The 13,331-nt window shown below is 39.2% G+C and overlaps 1 protein-coding gene across 1 annotated transcript in view; it reads right to left on the bottom strand.

Annotated features, from left to right (window-relative positions):
• The window catches only part of LOC137296796 (neuroglian-like), a 57,926-nt gene that overhangs the window by 21,218 nt on the left and 23,377 nt on the right, over nucleotides 1-13,331 (bottom strand). The window contains exons 5-8 of the mRNA XM_067828653.1: nucleotides 4,185-4,313; nucleotides 3,655-3,757; nucleotides 1,085-1,275; nucleotides 595-726 (exon numbers count right to left, since the gene is read on the bottom strand). Coding sequence (XP_067684754.1) covers nucleotides 595-726; nucleotides 1,085-1,275; nucleotides 3,655-3,757; nucleotides 4,185-4,313 — 555 coding nt within the window. The remainder of the gene's footprint in view (nucleotides 1-594; nucleotides 727-1,084; nucleotides 1,276-3,654; nucleotides 3,758-4,184; nucleotides 4,314-13,331) is intronic.

Below are 13,331 nucleotides of genomic sequence, written 5' to 3' on the forward strand. Positions count from 1 at the left end.
GTACACTCGCCAGCGGCTGAAGGGATGGTGTAAATCCAACTAGGGTCCATGCAGGTAGCAAAGGTACTGTAAGTCCCCATGGCCCCTAGTATGGTGACCTACCTTCTGTTGCTGGCGATCTATAGTCTGTTTTTATATTGTATTGTCTGAATATTGATATTAGTTTTAACTTTCCAAGCTAGTTTTAATTCAAATTGTGATACTGTAGTTGTTTTACTGTCCTTTGTCGATAGGTTTTATAACACACATATTCGTTTTCAGTGGTCTGTTCCCGTCACGATATGGCTGAAATATTGCCGATGTGACATTAAATATTAACTCACTCACTCACTCTAGTGGACTTCTACCTATCTCAAACACAAAAACATGCTTCTTGTATATTGTTTCCTGAAGTTTCAGGGGTACGAAGATGAAAAGTCTAACAAAATGGGGATCGTGAGGCTGGATCATTGCAAAACCAATTTGCTTCAGTTTAAAACAAACATACAAACAGCTGCATCTGTATCACTTTGATTGCACCTATAGGTATTTGATGTTATGTGCTGGTATCAGAAAAACCACTAAAGGGTATATATTGTGGGGTTCTTCACTTACTTGAAAGGGGTACACTGTTGATGAACCAGTATATATAAGGAGCTGGGTCTCCTCCAGCCAGGCACTTGAAGTGAGCAGTTGCTCCAATACCCAACTCAACATCTTGTGGTTCCTCAATCCAGTATGGACGGGCTGCCGAAAGGATTATCAAGGATCAAATTGAGATACAACTGTAGATGCAACATGCTGAACAGTCACATAGTGACATTGTGAATTAAGTACAATTAACATACAACATGGAAGGTCACAGTATGAACAAGCCAACTCATTAGCAGATTTCAATATTTCAATTCTTTGAAAATATCCCATCCTCAGTATCTCCACGGTATTTCTTCCAATAAATCTCCACTATACCACTATGCTTACATTCAACTATCTTAGCCAGCTGATAGAAAGTGCAGAACAAATATTTTACACACATAAAACTGTTGAAGCCTGCTGATAAGAGTCTACATTGAACATTCTGAATCTCGTGCAATGCTTTACTTACACTTCACTCGGAGGGTCATGCTTCTCTGAACTCTCTGTGGAGTCAGAGCATTGGTAGCCCAACATTCATAGTCTCCAGCATCCGAATACTCCAAACTTGAAAAAGCAAGTTCCTGTCCAAAGCTACTGTGTTTGACATGGTCAGGCAGAGGCTTGCCATCCGTACGCTTCCAGTGCACATCGGGTGTGGGACTGAAATGGAAGCAATCCATTATGACGTTCTACTCCACAACTGCTCTGCGTAATGCTCAACTTCATGTAATCAATTCAATCACACTAACAAATTTAGTTTAGTGCATTAACAATGGATGCATCATTGTGTTAACATGTTTGGCATGATACAAGTACCTGCAATAAATCTGCACCCATTTATGATGCTCACTGATTTTACAGCAAACCAACCAATAAAACTGACACATAACTCGTAGAAATATACTGGTTTGTGGCATATACTTGGATTTGACACAAGCTTCAACACGCAGAAGTAACACCTCAAGCTCAAAGCATCGAAAGTGATTGAAAACAAACTTCTAGTATCAAAGGACATTAGTTCTAGACCTGACCTGGACCATCCACTCATACTTCTCAAATCGTTTTCAGAACTAAAAGGCCTTTATAAAGGATGGCTCCTAACCTACAGAAAACATACAGAAGGTACAGTGATAAGAAAGCATGAATCCTTTTTGTCACCCTTTCGATATTTCAACATGGACGAATATTCAGCAATGCGCATGATCTGGTAAAACTTCTTGTGCAGAACAACCAAATTCCTGAAACATGTTGAATGAGTACCACTGTACAGGCTGTTGATATCCAACTCTTCATCACCTAGAGGACTGAAGCCTTCTATTAGGCTCTTTTATTACACAACAGGGCTTGAAAAATGTATGAAACTGTACTCACCCACTTGTCCTTCTAAAACTGTAGTTGCCCCATAAATCAGGCTTCCCAATGCGTGTAAGTTTAAATCATTTTATCCCAAAATGTTTGCTTCGAATAATACCACAACAAACATTACTAACTTTGTCTTCTGTACAAACTTAGACTTGGATAAAATCCCACTACAGGATTTGATTTTGGATCTGATTACTTTGGATATTTGCAACATGCAGTGCAAAAACAGCTCGCATCCATCATCATCTTCATTGAATTCCACCCAGATAAACTCTGTTTGAACAGAATGCTTTCGTTTTCCAGTGACAAATCTCTTTTGACTAAGTTTCTTGTTTTCAACATGTTTAGCAAACATACTCTCCTTTTTCCTCTCTACATCACCCTTACCAACAAGAATGTTCCTGATATCCAACGAACGATTCAGAGCACCTTTAAAATATAGCACCACAACTTCTCTTGAGAACCTAACCTAACCTAACCCAACCCAACCCAACCCAACCCAACCCAACCCAACCCAACCCAACCCAACCCAACCCTCACCCTACAATTGCATAAAATCAGTGACAGTTAAGAGTGAATAGCAACAGGCCACTTACAACATCAAAACTTTCCTTCCCACCCATGAAGGTCCCGGGGTAGAATAGGCCTTCAGCAACCCATGCTTGCCATAAAAGGCGACTCAGCTTGTCGTAAGAGGCAACCAACGGGATCGGGTGTTCAGGCTCACTGATTTTGCTGACACATGTCATCGGTTCCCAATTGCGCAGATCGATGCTCATGTTGTTTATCACTGGATTGTCTGGTCCAGACTCGATTGTTTACAGACCGCCGCCATATAGCTGGAATATTGCTGAGTGTGGCGTAAAACTAAACTCACTCACTCACTCAATTTCCTTCCCTTGGCTTTGCAAGACATCACACAGTTAAGATTTGAAGTATTTGAGAAAACTATCAGACTACATATCACTGTAAGGGAAACTGCCAAAGCAACACAGTATGAATTAGTGAACTTACTGAGCTGAAAATATCAATTATACCATGCAAGTATGTTGACTAAAAGTCAGAATTTTTAAAACGTAAGATTAAATCAAAGTTTCCACCTCATCTGTTTAATCTATTTTTCAGTTTAGCCTATGTGATAAAATAAGTATTTCATCTAGCCTGGAAATTATCAGTGTACCATAATAAAAACAAATCACCAAAGACGATAAGTTGACAATGATATACAATTGGTAATCACAGGCAGGGATTTCCCTATTGTAAAGCTTATTCTGATTTGACAGCAATAGCATTCATGTTGTGACGATTTTCCTCATTGGTCAGGTTTTTTGTAGCAGCCAATCATGATATTTGAAGCCTTTGGGTTCCAAAAATCATGCTCCACGATATCTGTTCAAAATGGATACCAAATGCACATCAAGACTTTAACTTTACAACCAGTTTTCAGGAACTTCGAAACTACAGCAATGACGATGTTGAAACTTGAATTTATTGTTTTGAAAAATAGGTGAGAAAACGTACCCGTCCCTTAGGACGAGCAAATTATGGTTTTCACTTCCCTGAAACAAATTTTATTCATCAAAGAGGATTCGTACAAGGGGATGAGTGGAATTTAAGATGGCTGCACAATTACTGGTTCAGAGGGGATTGCTCAAACATGGCTGAGGCTTGACTTACTTTCCAGCAAATATACATTTGATCCTAAATTCATCTCCACGTAGACCATAAAGGTCAGAAGGGGAAGCCCACATGTAGGTGACGCTTCGCTGAACTTCTGAAGCTGCAAATCGAAACATTGCAAAAATATAAATACTAATTCCTCACACTGTCAGCGCAAGGACAAAGAACATACTTTAAAGACTTGGCTTTAAAGTCTACAACTTGAGAAAAAAACGTCTTCAGTGATGCCGGAACCAATGTATGGTTTTATCATACATATCAAAAGTAAAGCAAATTCAATTCTAAGATCCATAACCATTCTCAAACTGTTAATTAATGTAATATAAAGGAAATACACATGTGACTACTATTTTTTTTACTAAATCAAGAAAGTTATCGATCATTTCCTGTCACGGAAATTGCCTTTTGTATCCAGTGAACCGGTGTGCGGAAAATGTGTGAGCAATATATCGTATTGTGAAGTTTGAATTGCAACATACTGATTAACCAGTATCATCACCCACCATCAGAGAATGGAAACTACTTACATCCCCGGGGTTGAATAAAATTGCCGCCTCCCACTGTGCTTTTGCGCATAAATCTATTCATGGCCAAGCAAGCATAGCTGTTTCCATTTTGACCATCACTAGCCTTCACATTGGTGAAACGTAGACGGTCTAGAACAAAGTTTCTGTTTAATAGTAATACTATCAGCGAACAAATGAAAAGGCATTGTTAACGTGGTTCAGGGGTGATTTTAAACTGTCTCAGTAAATCAAAACTGACAGACGACAGCAACAAAAGTAAACAGATGAGATTAATAAACTCATGCAGAAACAAAGCAATCATAAGTTACACTACAAACTATTTCATAATCCCCTTCAACATTATCCAGTCATGACCTCTTTAACAGGTTGCCTACACAATCCAGTCATGATCTCTGAATAAGATGCATACACAATACAATCATGATTTCTTTAACAAGTTGTCTACACAATACAGTCATGATCTCTTTAACAAGTTGCCTGCACAATCCAGTCATGATCTCTGAACAAGATGCATACACAACCCAGTCATGATCTCTGAACAAGATGCCTACACAATCCAGTCATGATTTCTGGACAATATGCACACACAATGCTGTCTAAGCTAAAATGTCATCTTTTCACGAATATGATTGGCAGCTGTTGAAAGAAAAAATGTCCACATCAGAGTCCTTAATAGGAAATTTAACATTTTTTCGAGGATATAATTAAACAAATCAAATGGACTGAAGAATAAAATCAACAACAGTGCACGTAAAAGTTGTCAAACGAACATTGTAACTGACAATTTCCCTCTTTGTTGTGTGATCGTGTAATGTAATTCAAGTGACATCTCATTTTTCGCCGCTTCAAGCTTTATGCTCAGACATATGTTTAATGCTAAAACAAATGCATTAAAACCTTCTTGTCACAGGTCATAACGAAGCACGCCACATCCTCTAAGTTCCACAATTTACATATTGGTGGTGATTTTCGTCTTCATTTACGAGGACAGTATCAGTTGCAATTATCTGATTGGCTGACTTTTGTCACATGTCTGATTTTGACCAATCACGATCCTCTTAGCAGACTTTGGAGAAAAAGTTGCTTCTTACAAGGATACAGTGATATTGTTGATGTTCAGTACGTTTGAACGATACCCACCATCAAACATATGTCCTCGCATGTTATTCATAGGAAGCTTCCAAAACCAAGGTATTTCACACAGTTGCATCACATTACCGGATCAGATTGCCACTGATATTGGGAAATACACGACCATGCATATTATTTTTAAAATATTTTTACAACAAATTATCGACTGTGTAAAAATGAAAACATAAAAAAGTGAAGGGGATATCATAACATGTTACCAATACATAAATATCGCCTCAGGTTTTGCTTTGTGGTTTATCTTGACATATAAACCTGTAAGTCTGTATTTTCATTAAAAATTACCAAAGCTGTAGTCGAATTACTTGAATAATATGATAAACAGCAGGATTGGACCTTTCAAATGGTCTACACTGTGTAGTAGTAATAATGATTTACAAGCTGACATCGTCAGTGGAATGGGGTATGCAAATTATTTGAGACTGTCAATTGTCTTGTTTTGTTCACCCCCTTCTATATGTGATTGGATAATGTGAACAAAGCTTTACAGCCTGTAATATTGAATTTGGAAAGTATCATTTCTTATTAGGGAACTGTATTTTTATAGCATAAAATAATTATTAAAAGTAAGAAGTTTGAAAATGTACTATACAATGAATTTAGCATTTGTATTTTGAAAGTATATATAATATGTGAATGAAGTGGCTTTGTGTCTGTTGCATGTTTTGGTTTAACTGGTTTAACAATATCATTTAAAAAGAAGTCCCTACCTACCTATCCTGTGTAACAGGAACCAAAGGACTTTACTGACCTTACACAATCCAGACATGATAACGTAAAGTCTAAAGATTATTTCCACACAACAGTCACACTCATGGTAACACTACACATTGTCAAGATCACAGATGATTTCGTTTATATAATTAGTTTATGGTACTGTAAATAGATGTAGTATGGTATTGTTAGAGTGTGTTATATATTGTTGGGAGTTGTTGTTAGATTATGTTCGGTAATACTATGGGAACAGGGTTATGTTCAGGGAAGCGTGACCAGGTATGGCCAGAGAGCTGGGGTGTTAATTTGTAAACAATAGAGAGGTGTTGAGTAGCTTGGGTATGGGAGGTCAATATAAATAGTGAGGAAGGGTAGTAATCTGCACAGTCAGCCAGAATCACCACTGTGTTCACCTGTATGGGTTCAACTTTTGTATGGGATTGCATCTCACGCTGGCTGGCGTAAGTTTTTATTATCATTATTACTTTTGTATTTATTGATTGAGTAGATGTAGCAAGAAATTGTTTTACTGATGTAGTATTTCTAGATATATGTGCATATTGTAACACTATATAGCCACAAAGCCATTCTAAATTTGAATGTTATCGTTCCACAAAACCTGTTCCACTTTCAAATATGTAAATCGGAGTAAAGTACATGCATAAAGTATAAGACATTGACACATGTCTTACTGAGTAACTGTAGTTACTTATATTGTATTGTAGTGTCCCGGAACTGGCCGGTTATCCTTAAAGTAAGGAGAGGGGTATTATCTCCGCCTGTAAGGAGACAGACAAGAGTCTTCCCTGTTGTACAAGGAGCATGTATCTCCTAGTAATGTGAGATGTGGATGGCACAGCCATCAACCATTACACAGGCCCCTTAAACTCCGTGAGGGAAACCATCGCCTGGGTGTGAGGGATACCACACAAATACCATGACGTCACCAAGTGGAACCACAGTGCACTGACATTCTGATTACATTGTAAAGAGAAAGTGTTCTCTCTGAGTGGCTAATTCCTTTATTGTTATTTAGTTCAATTGTTTAGTTTCTGATTGGGATTATATGTAATCATTATCTATATTAGTGAGGGTATTAGGATTTTAGTGTAGTTAGTAGTAGTAGTAGTATTATTAGAACTTTAGCAATATAAGTGGTAGACAGAACTGTATATGTAGCTAGGTTAGGTAATTAGATTAGTTAGTTGTATTTGCACCTGTAGAATTAGTTTAGTATAGGTATTGGGGTTACTTATATCTTAAGGGGAGGAATAAAGTTTTGCAAAACAAACTATTCTTCTGTTGTGGTTACTTTGGTATGTGACATTTTGGTGGCAGCGGTGGGATAATTAGATTATTTGTCACTATCAAAGGGAACCCTAGTTGTGTTCTGTAGCGCATTTGATGTAGCGTTGTTGATTGTATATCGCTGCAGAATCTTTGTGTCCATAAAGAAGGGTTAGAACATACGGCACCACTTTTGCGTCCTTGAGTGTATGATTTGGAATTCAAGGGTGGAGGGTGTATTGTGGTTATTGGTCAGTTAAGGCCATTGGTTCGTCGTGAACATTTTGAACATTGGGATATATGGGAAATCACCTCCGGTTTTATTCTTGGTAGGATTCCTATTTATTCCAGACAGTTTGACTTTTTGTGTACCCTGCTTTGCCCTCATACAGACAATTATGGACATTGACAAACTTATCAAACTGGGTCAGAGTTTAGGGTATGAGAAAGATGATTTGAGAGTGTTTGTGAAAGAGCAAATGGAGTTGGAGAATGAGAAAGAAAAGGACAGGCTCGAACGGGAGGAAAGAGCTAGGGAGCGGGAGATTAAAAAGTTAGAACTGGAGGAAAGAAAGGAGAAAGAAAGGTTAGAATGGGAACGAGAGAGAGAACGATTAGAATTGGAGAAAGAAAAGTGTAAAATACAGTCAAATGAAAGAATAGAACTAGCCAAGTTAGAAAAGAGTGCGGCAGGAAATCAAGAAGGACAGGTAGGAGAGAATAGATCGGCAGCCATTCCCAAGATGCCTAAAATGCCTCCATTTGACGACCACAATGACAATATTGATGCATATCTGCAAAGGTTTGAACGTGTAGCTACAGCGCAAGGCTGGGACCCGTCCCATTGGGCAGCTTACCTGTGTACTCTGCTGAAAGGTAAGGCTTTAGAAGTATACTCCCGGTTAAATGCCTTTGAGGCTGAAAATTACAATGCAGTTAAAACTGCATTACTTAAACGCTATGAAATGACTGAGGATGGATTCCATCAGAAATTTAGGACTGCTAAAACTGAAACAGGTGAGATTTTCACACAATTTGTAGTTAGAATTGAGAACTATTTCAACAGATGGATTGAACTAAGTGGTACACAAAAGACGTTCGAAGGTGTGAGAGATTTGCTGCTGCGTGAACAGATTTTGAATGTGACTGGAAGGGATCTGGGTATATTCTTGAGAGAGAGAAAGCCAAAAGACGCGATGGAAATGGCTAGACTAGCAGAGCAATTTATAGAAGCTAGAGGTACGAGTCATGGAAGATACAATAGACCAGTTATTCCAGGTCAAACTGACAAGCAGGTTTCCAAAGGGAAAATAGTCGAGGGTAGCGCATCAGGTAAACATGGTACTTGTTCCAAACAATTTGTTCCTATTAAGGAAAGGACATGTTACAACTGCAATCAAACTGGGCATTTGGCAGCACAGTGCAAGAAACCCAAGTTTAAAGTGGCAAGTATCCAGGTGAGTGAAGACAACACAAACATGTCTCTAATACATCCAGATAACACAAAAGTAGAGCCCTGCATACATGAAGTTCTAGATGGTGATGCAGCAACTTCAGAGGAGGTTACTAAAGCAGATGTAGCCTCAGGGAGTGTGCTTACCAAAGATCACCGCATGCCATTTTATCAGGGAAAGGTAAACGACACTCCAGTAGATGTGCTTAGAGACACGGGATGTAACGGTGTAATAGTGAGGAGGTCAATGGTAAAAGATGCATGTTTGACTTCAGAAACACAATCTTGTAAATTAGCAGATAGCAGGATCTTGACACTTCCGGTAGCATGGATTACTGTAAATACGCCCTTTTACACGGGTATGGTGAGAGCAGCATGTATGGACACACCAATCTGTGACTTAATATTAGGCAATATTCCCGGAGTTAGAGAGCCAGGAGATCCAGACTTGATGTGGGATAAGCAGGACATTAAAACAGTAGGTGCTGTAGAGACAAGGAGCCAGAGAAGAGTACGCCAAGTAGGCATGGAACCCTTGAAGACATTGGAACCTGTTGGGTTGACACTGAGTCGAGGTGAGTTCGTATCCCTACAACATCAGGATTCAAGTCTGAACAAAATAAGAAAATTAGTGGAAGAAGGTAAGATTAGGGAGACCCGACATAGTACTTCCTCTTACTTTGTGGAGAATGATATGCTGTATAGGAAGCATACTTCCAATAAAATGGACAATGGTAAACAAGTTGTACAGGCAGTAGTACCGGTTGGATTGCGCACACAGGTAATGAAGGTATGTCATGAAGCACTGATGGGTGGACATCTTGGAATCAAGAAGACTCTAGATAGGGTAATCTCACAGTTTTATTGGCCAGGAGTAATTGGTGATGTCAGAAGACATGTTCAGTCTTGTGATATTTGTCAACGTACCATGCCGAAGGGAAAGGTAAGGAAAATACCACTGGGACAAATGCCATTAATTGAAGTGCCATTTGAGAGGGTAGCTGTTGATTTGATTGGTCCATTGTATCCTGTCACAGACAAGGGTAATAGGTATATACTGACGGTGGTTGATTATGCAACACGATACCCAGAAGCAGTAGCTTTACCCAGAGTAGAGACGGAATATGTTGCCGAAGCTCTGTTCGAGATATTCAGTAGGGTTGGTATCCCCAAGGAGATATTAACAGACATGGGAGCCCAGTTCACGTCAGGCGTGATGAAGGAGGTAAGTAGACTATTGTCCATACATCAGCTTACTACTTCCCCTTATCATCCAATGTGCAATGGCCTAGTGGAGAAGTTCAATGGAACCTTGAAGACGATGCTGAAACGGATGTGTGCAGAACGACCAAATGACTGGGACAGGTATGTACCTGCTTTGTTATTTGCTTACCGAGAGGTACCTCAAGAGAGTTTGGGTTTTGCCCCATTTGAACTCTTATATGGACGCACTGTGAGAGGACCAGTACAGATTCTGAGGGAAATCTGGACAAGAGATATACCAAATCCAGAGGTAAGAACCACATATGAGTATGTGCTAGATCTTCAAAACCGTCTTGAGGAGACTATTCACGTAGCACAGCAAGAACTTCAAAAGAAAGCATGTAAATACAAAAAGTTCTTTGATGTGAAGTCCAAGCCAAGAAAAATGAAGGTTGGTGATAAAGTATTAATTCTGTTGCCCACTGATTCAAACAAACTGTTGCTGCAGTGGAAAGGGCCATATGAAATACTGGATACCTTTGGCATTGGCAATTACAGAATACAGGTTGGTAACAAGATTAAAACCTATCATGCCAATCTACTGAAAAGGTACATTGAGAGAGAGGAGGTCAAGGACACAGCTGTATGTGACGTCAGCATAGCTCAACTTGTGCATGTCAGTGCTGGTCTGGTGGATGTCAAGGCTGAAGAGGTGAGTATGTTAGACATAGCTTCACCTTCTTTAGTTTCTAAGGAAACGTATCAGGATGTAGACATTTCTGAAGATTTGACAGAGGAGCAACAAAATGAGGTGAAGGAGCTCATAAGTGAATTCAAAGATGTACTGAGTGATTTACCAGGGAAGGTAGATTGTATGGAATATAAGATCAAGCTGACATGTAATGAGCCTATACGATCCAAGCCCTATCCACTTCCTCATCATATGAGAGATGTTGTAGCCAAGGAGATACAGCTAATGTTAGACATGGGGGTGATAGAACCTTCTCAGTCACCATATGCATCCCCCATTGTACTTGTGAAGAAGCCTGACTCGACTTACAGATTTTGTACCGATTTTCGCAAACTGAATCAGGTGACCGTATTTGATGCCGAACCAATTCCATTAGCTGATTCCATCTTTGCACGGTTACGGAACTGTAAATATCTTACCAAAATTGATGTAAGCAAAGCATATTGGCAGATTCCAATGGAAGAGAGTAGCAAAGAACTGACAGCATTTATAACTCCTGATGGATTATACCAATGGAAGGTGATGCCATTTGGAGTAGTTAATGCACCTGCAGTATTTTCCCGACTGATGAGACAAGTATTGCACAACATACCAAATACAGACAACTTCATAGACGACATCATAGAAGGAACTGAGAACTGGTCACACCACATGGTAAGTCTGAGAGCAATATTTACGAGGTTAAGACAATTCCATCTTACAGCTCGACCTTCAAAGGTAAAAGTGGGATATAAACATCTGGACTTTTTAGGGCACAAGGTGGGTAGTGGTCTAATTCGACCAGAAGGTAAGAATGTAGAAAAGATCCTAAATGTGGAGCGACCTCAAACCAAGAAACAAGTGAGAGCGTTGTTGGGACTGACCGGGTACTACCGGAAATTTATCCCAAACTATGCAGCCATAGCAGTTCCGCTAACTGATCTCACAAAGAAAGGAAAGCCAAACAAGGTAATATGGACAGAAAGCCAGGAATTAGCTTTCACTACGTTAAGAACCCATATGTCAAGTTTTCCTATCTTGAAACTACCCGACTTGAAGAAACCATTCTTGGTAAGAACAGACGCTTCTGACGTTGGAATCGGAGCTGTACTGCTACAAGAACAGGAAGGTGAGCGATTTCCAATATTGTTTGTGAGTCGGAAGTTAGTAGATCGTGAGAGAGCGTATTCTACAATAGAAAAAGAGTGTTTGGCTATTGTGTGGGCAATACAGAAGTTAGAAAGATATCTGTATGGGAGAGAATTTATTTTGGAGACTGACCATCAGCCCTTAATATGGATGACCAAGGCAAAAATGACCAATGGACGAGTGATGAGGTGGGCCCTGACTTTGCAACCCTACAGATTTCTAATTCGTGCAATCAAAGGAAGTGAGAATGTTGGGGCTGATCTCTTGAGCCGGTGTTCACCCTAGTCATACTATGTGTATGGCAGTGTGTAAATAATGTACTCTCTGCATATCCAGATTATTTGTCAGCAGTTATTTCTTATGTATTACTGTGCTATTGTACATTTAGACAATTGTGTTTTATGATATTTATGCATTAAAACAAACTTAAATGTGATCTTGAGTGTAATATATAATTGTACTTGTGTACAATTACTTGAAGAGGGGAGTGATGTCAAGATCACAGATGATTTCGTTTATATAATTAGTTTATGGTACTGTAAATAGATGTAGTATGGTATTGTTAGAGTGTGTTATATATTGTTGGGAGTTGTTGTTAGATTATGTTCGGTAATACTATGGGAACAGGGTTATGTTCAGGGAAGCGTGACCAGGTATGGCCAGAGAGCTGGGGTGTTAATTTGTAAACAATAGAGAGGTGTTGAGTAGCTTGGGTATGGGAGGTCAATATAAATAGTGAGGAAGGGTAGTAATCTGCACAGTCAGCCAGAATCACCACTGTGTTCACCTGTATGGGTTCAACTTTTGTATGGGATTGCATCTCACGCTGGCTGGCGTAAGTTTTTATTATCATTATTACTTTTGTATTTATTGATTGAGTAGATGTAGCAAGAAATTGTTTTACTGATGTAGTATTTCTAGATATATGTGCATATTGTAACACTATATAGCCACAAAGCCATTCTAAATTTGAATGTTATCGTTCCACAAAACCTGTTCCACTTTCAAATATGTAAATCGGAGTAAAGTACATGCATAAAGTATAAGACATTGACACATGTCTTACTGAGTAACTGTAGTTACTTATATTGTATTGTAGTGTCCCGGAACTGGCCGGTTATCCTTAAAGTAAGGAGAGGGGTATTATCTCCGCCTGTAAGGAGACAGACAAGAGTCTTCCCTGTTGTACAAGGAGCATGTATCTCCTAGTAATGTGAGATGTGGATGGCACAGCCATCAACCATTACACAGGCCCCTTAAACTCCGTGAGGGAAACCATCGCCTGGGTGTGAGGGATACCACACAAATACCATGACGTCACCAAGTGGAACCACAGTGCACTGACATTCTGATTACATTGTAAAGAGAAAGTGTTCTCTCTGAGTGGAAAATTCCTTTATTGTTATTTAGTTCAATTGTTTAGTTTCTGATTGGGATTATATGTAATCATTATCTATATTAG

This window comes from Haliotis asinina, chromosome 9 (genome assembly GCF_037392515.1).
Source record: "Haliotis asinina isolate JCU_RB_2024 chromosome 9, JCU_Hal_asi_v2, whole genome shotgun sequence".
Lineage (NCBI taxonomy): Eukaryota > Metazoa > Mollusca > Gastropoda > Lepetellida > Haliotidae > Haliotis > Haliotis asinina.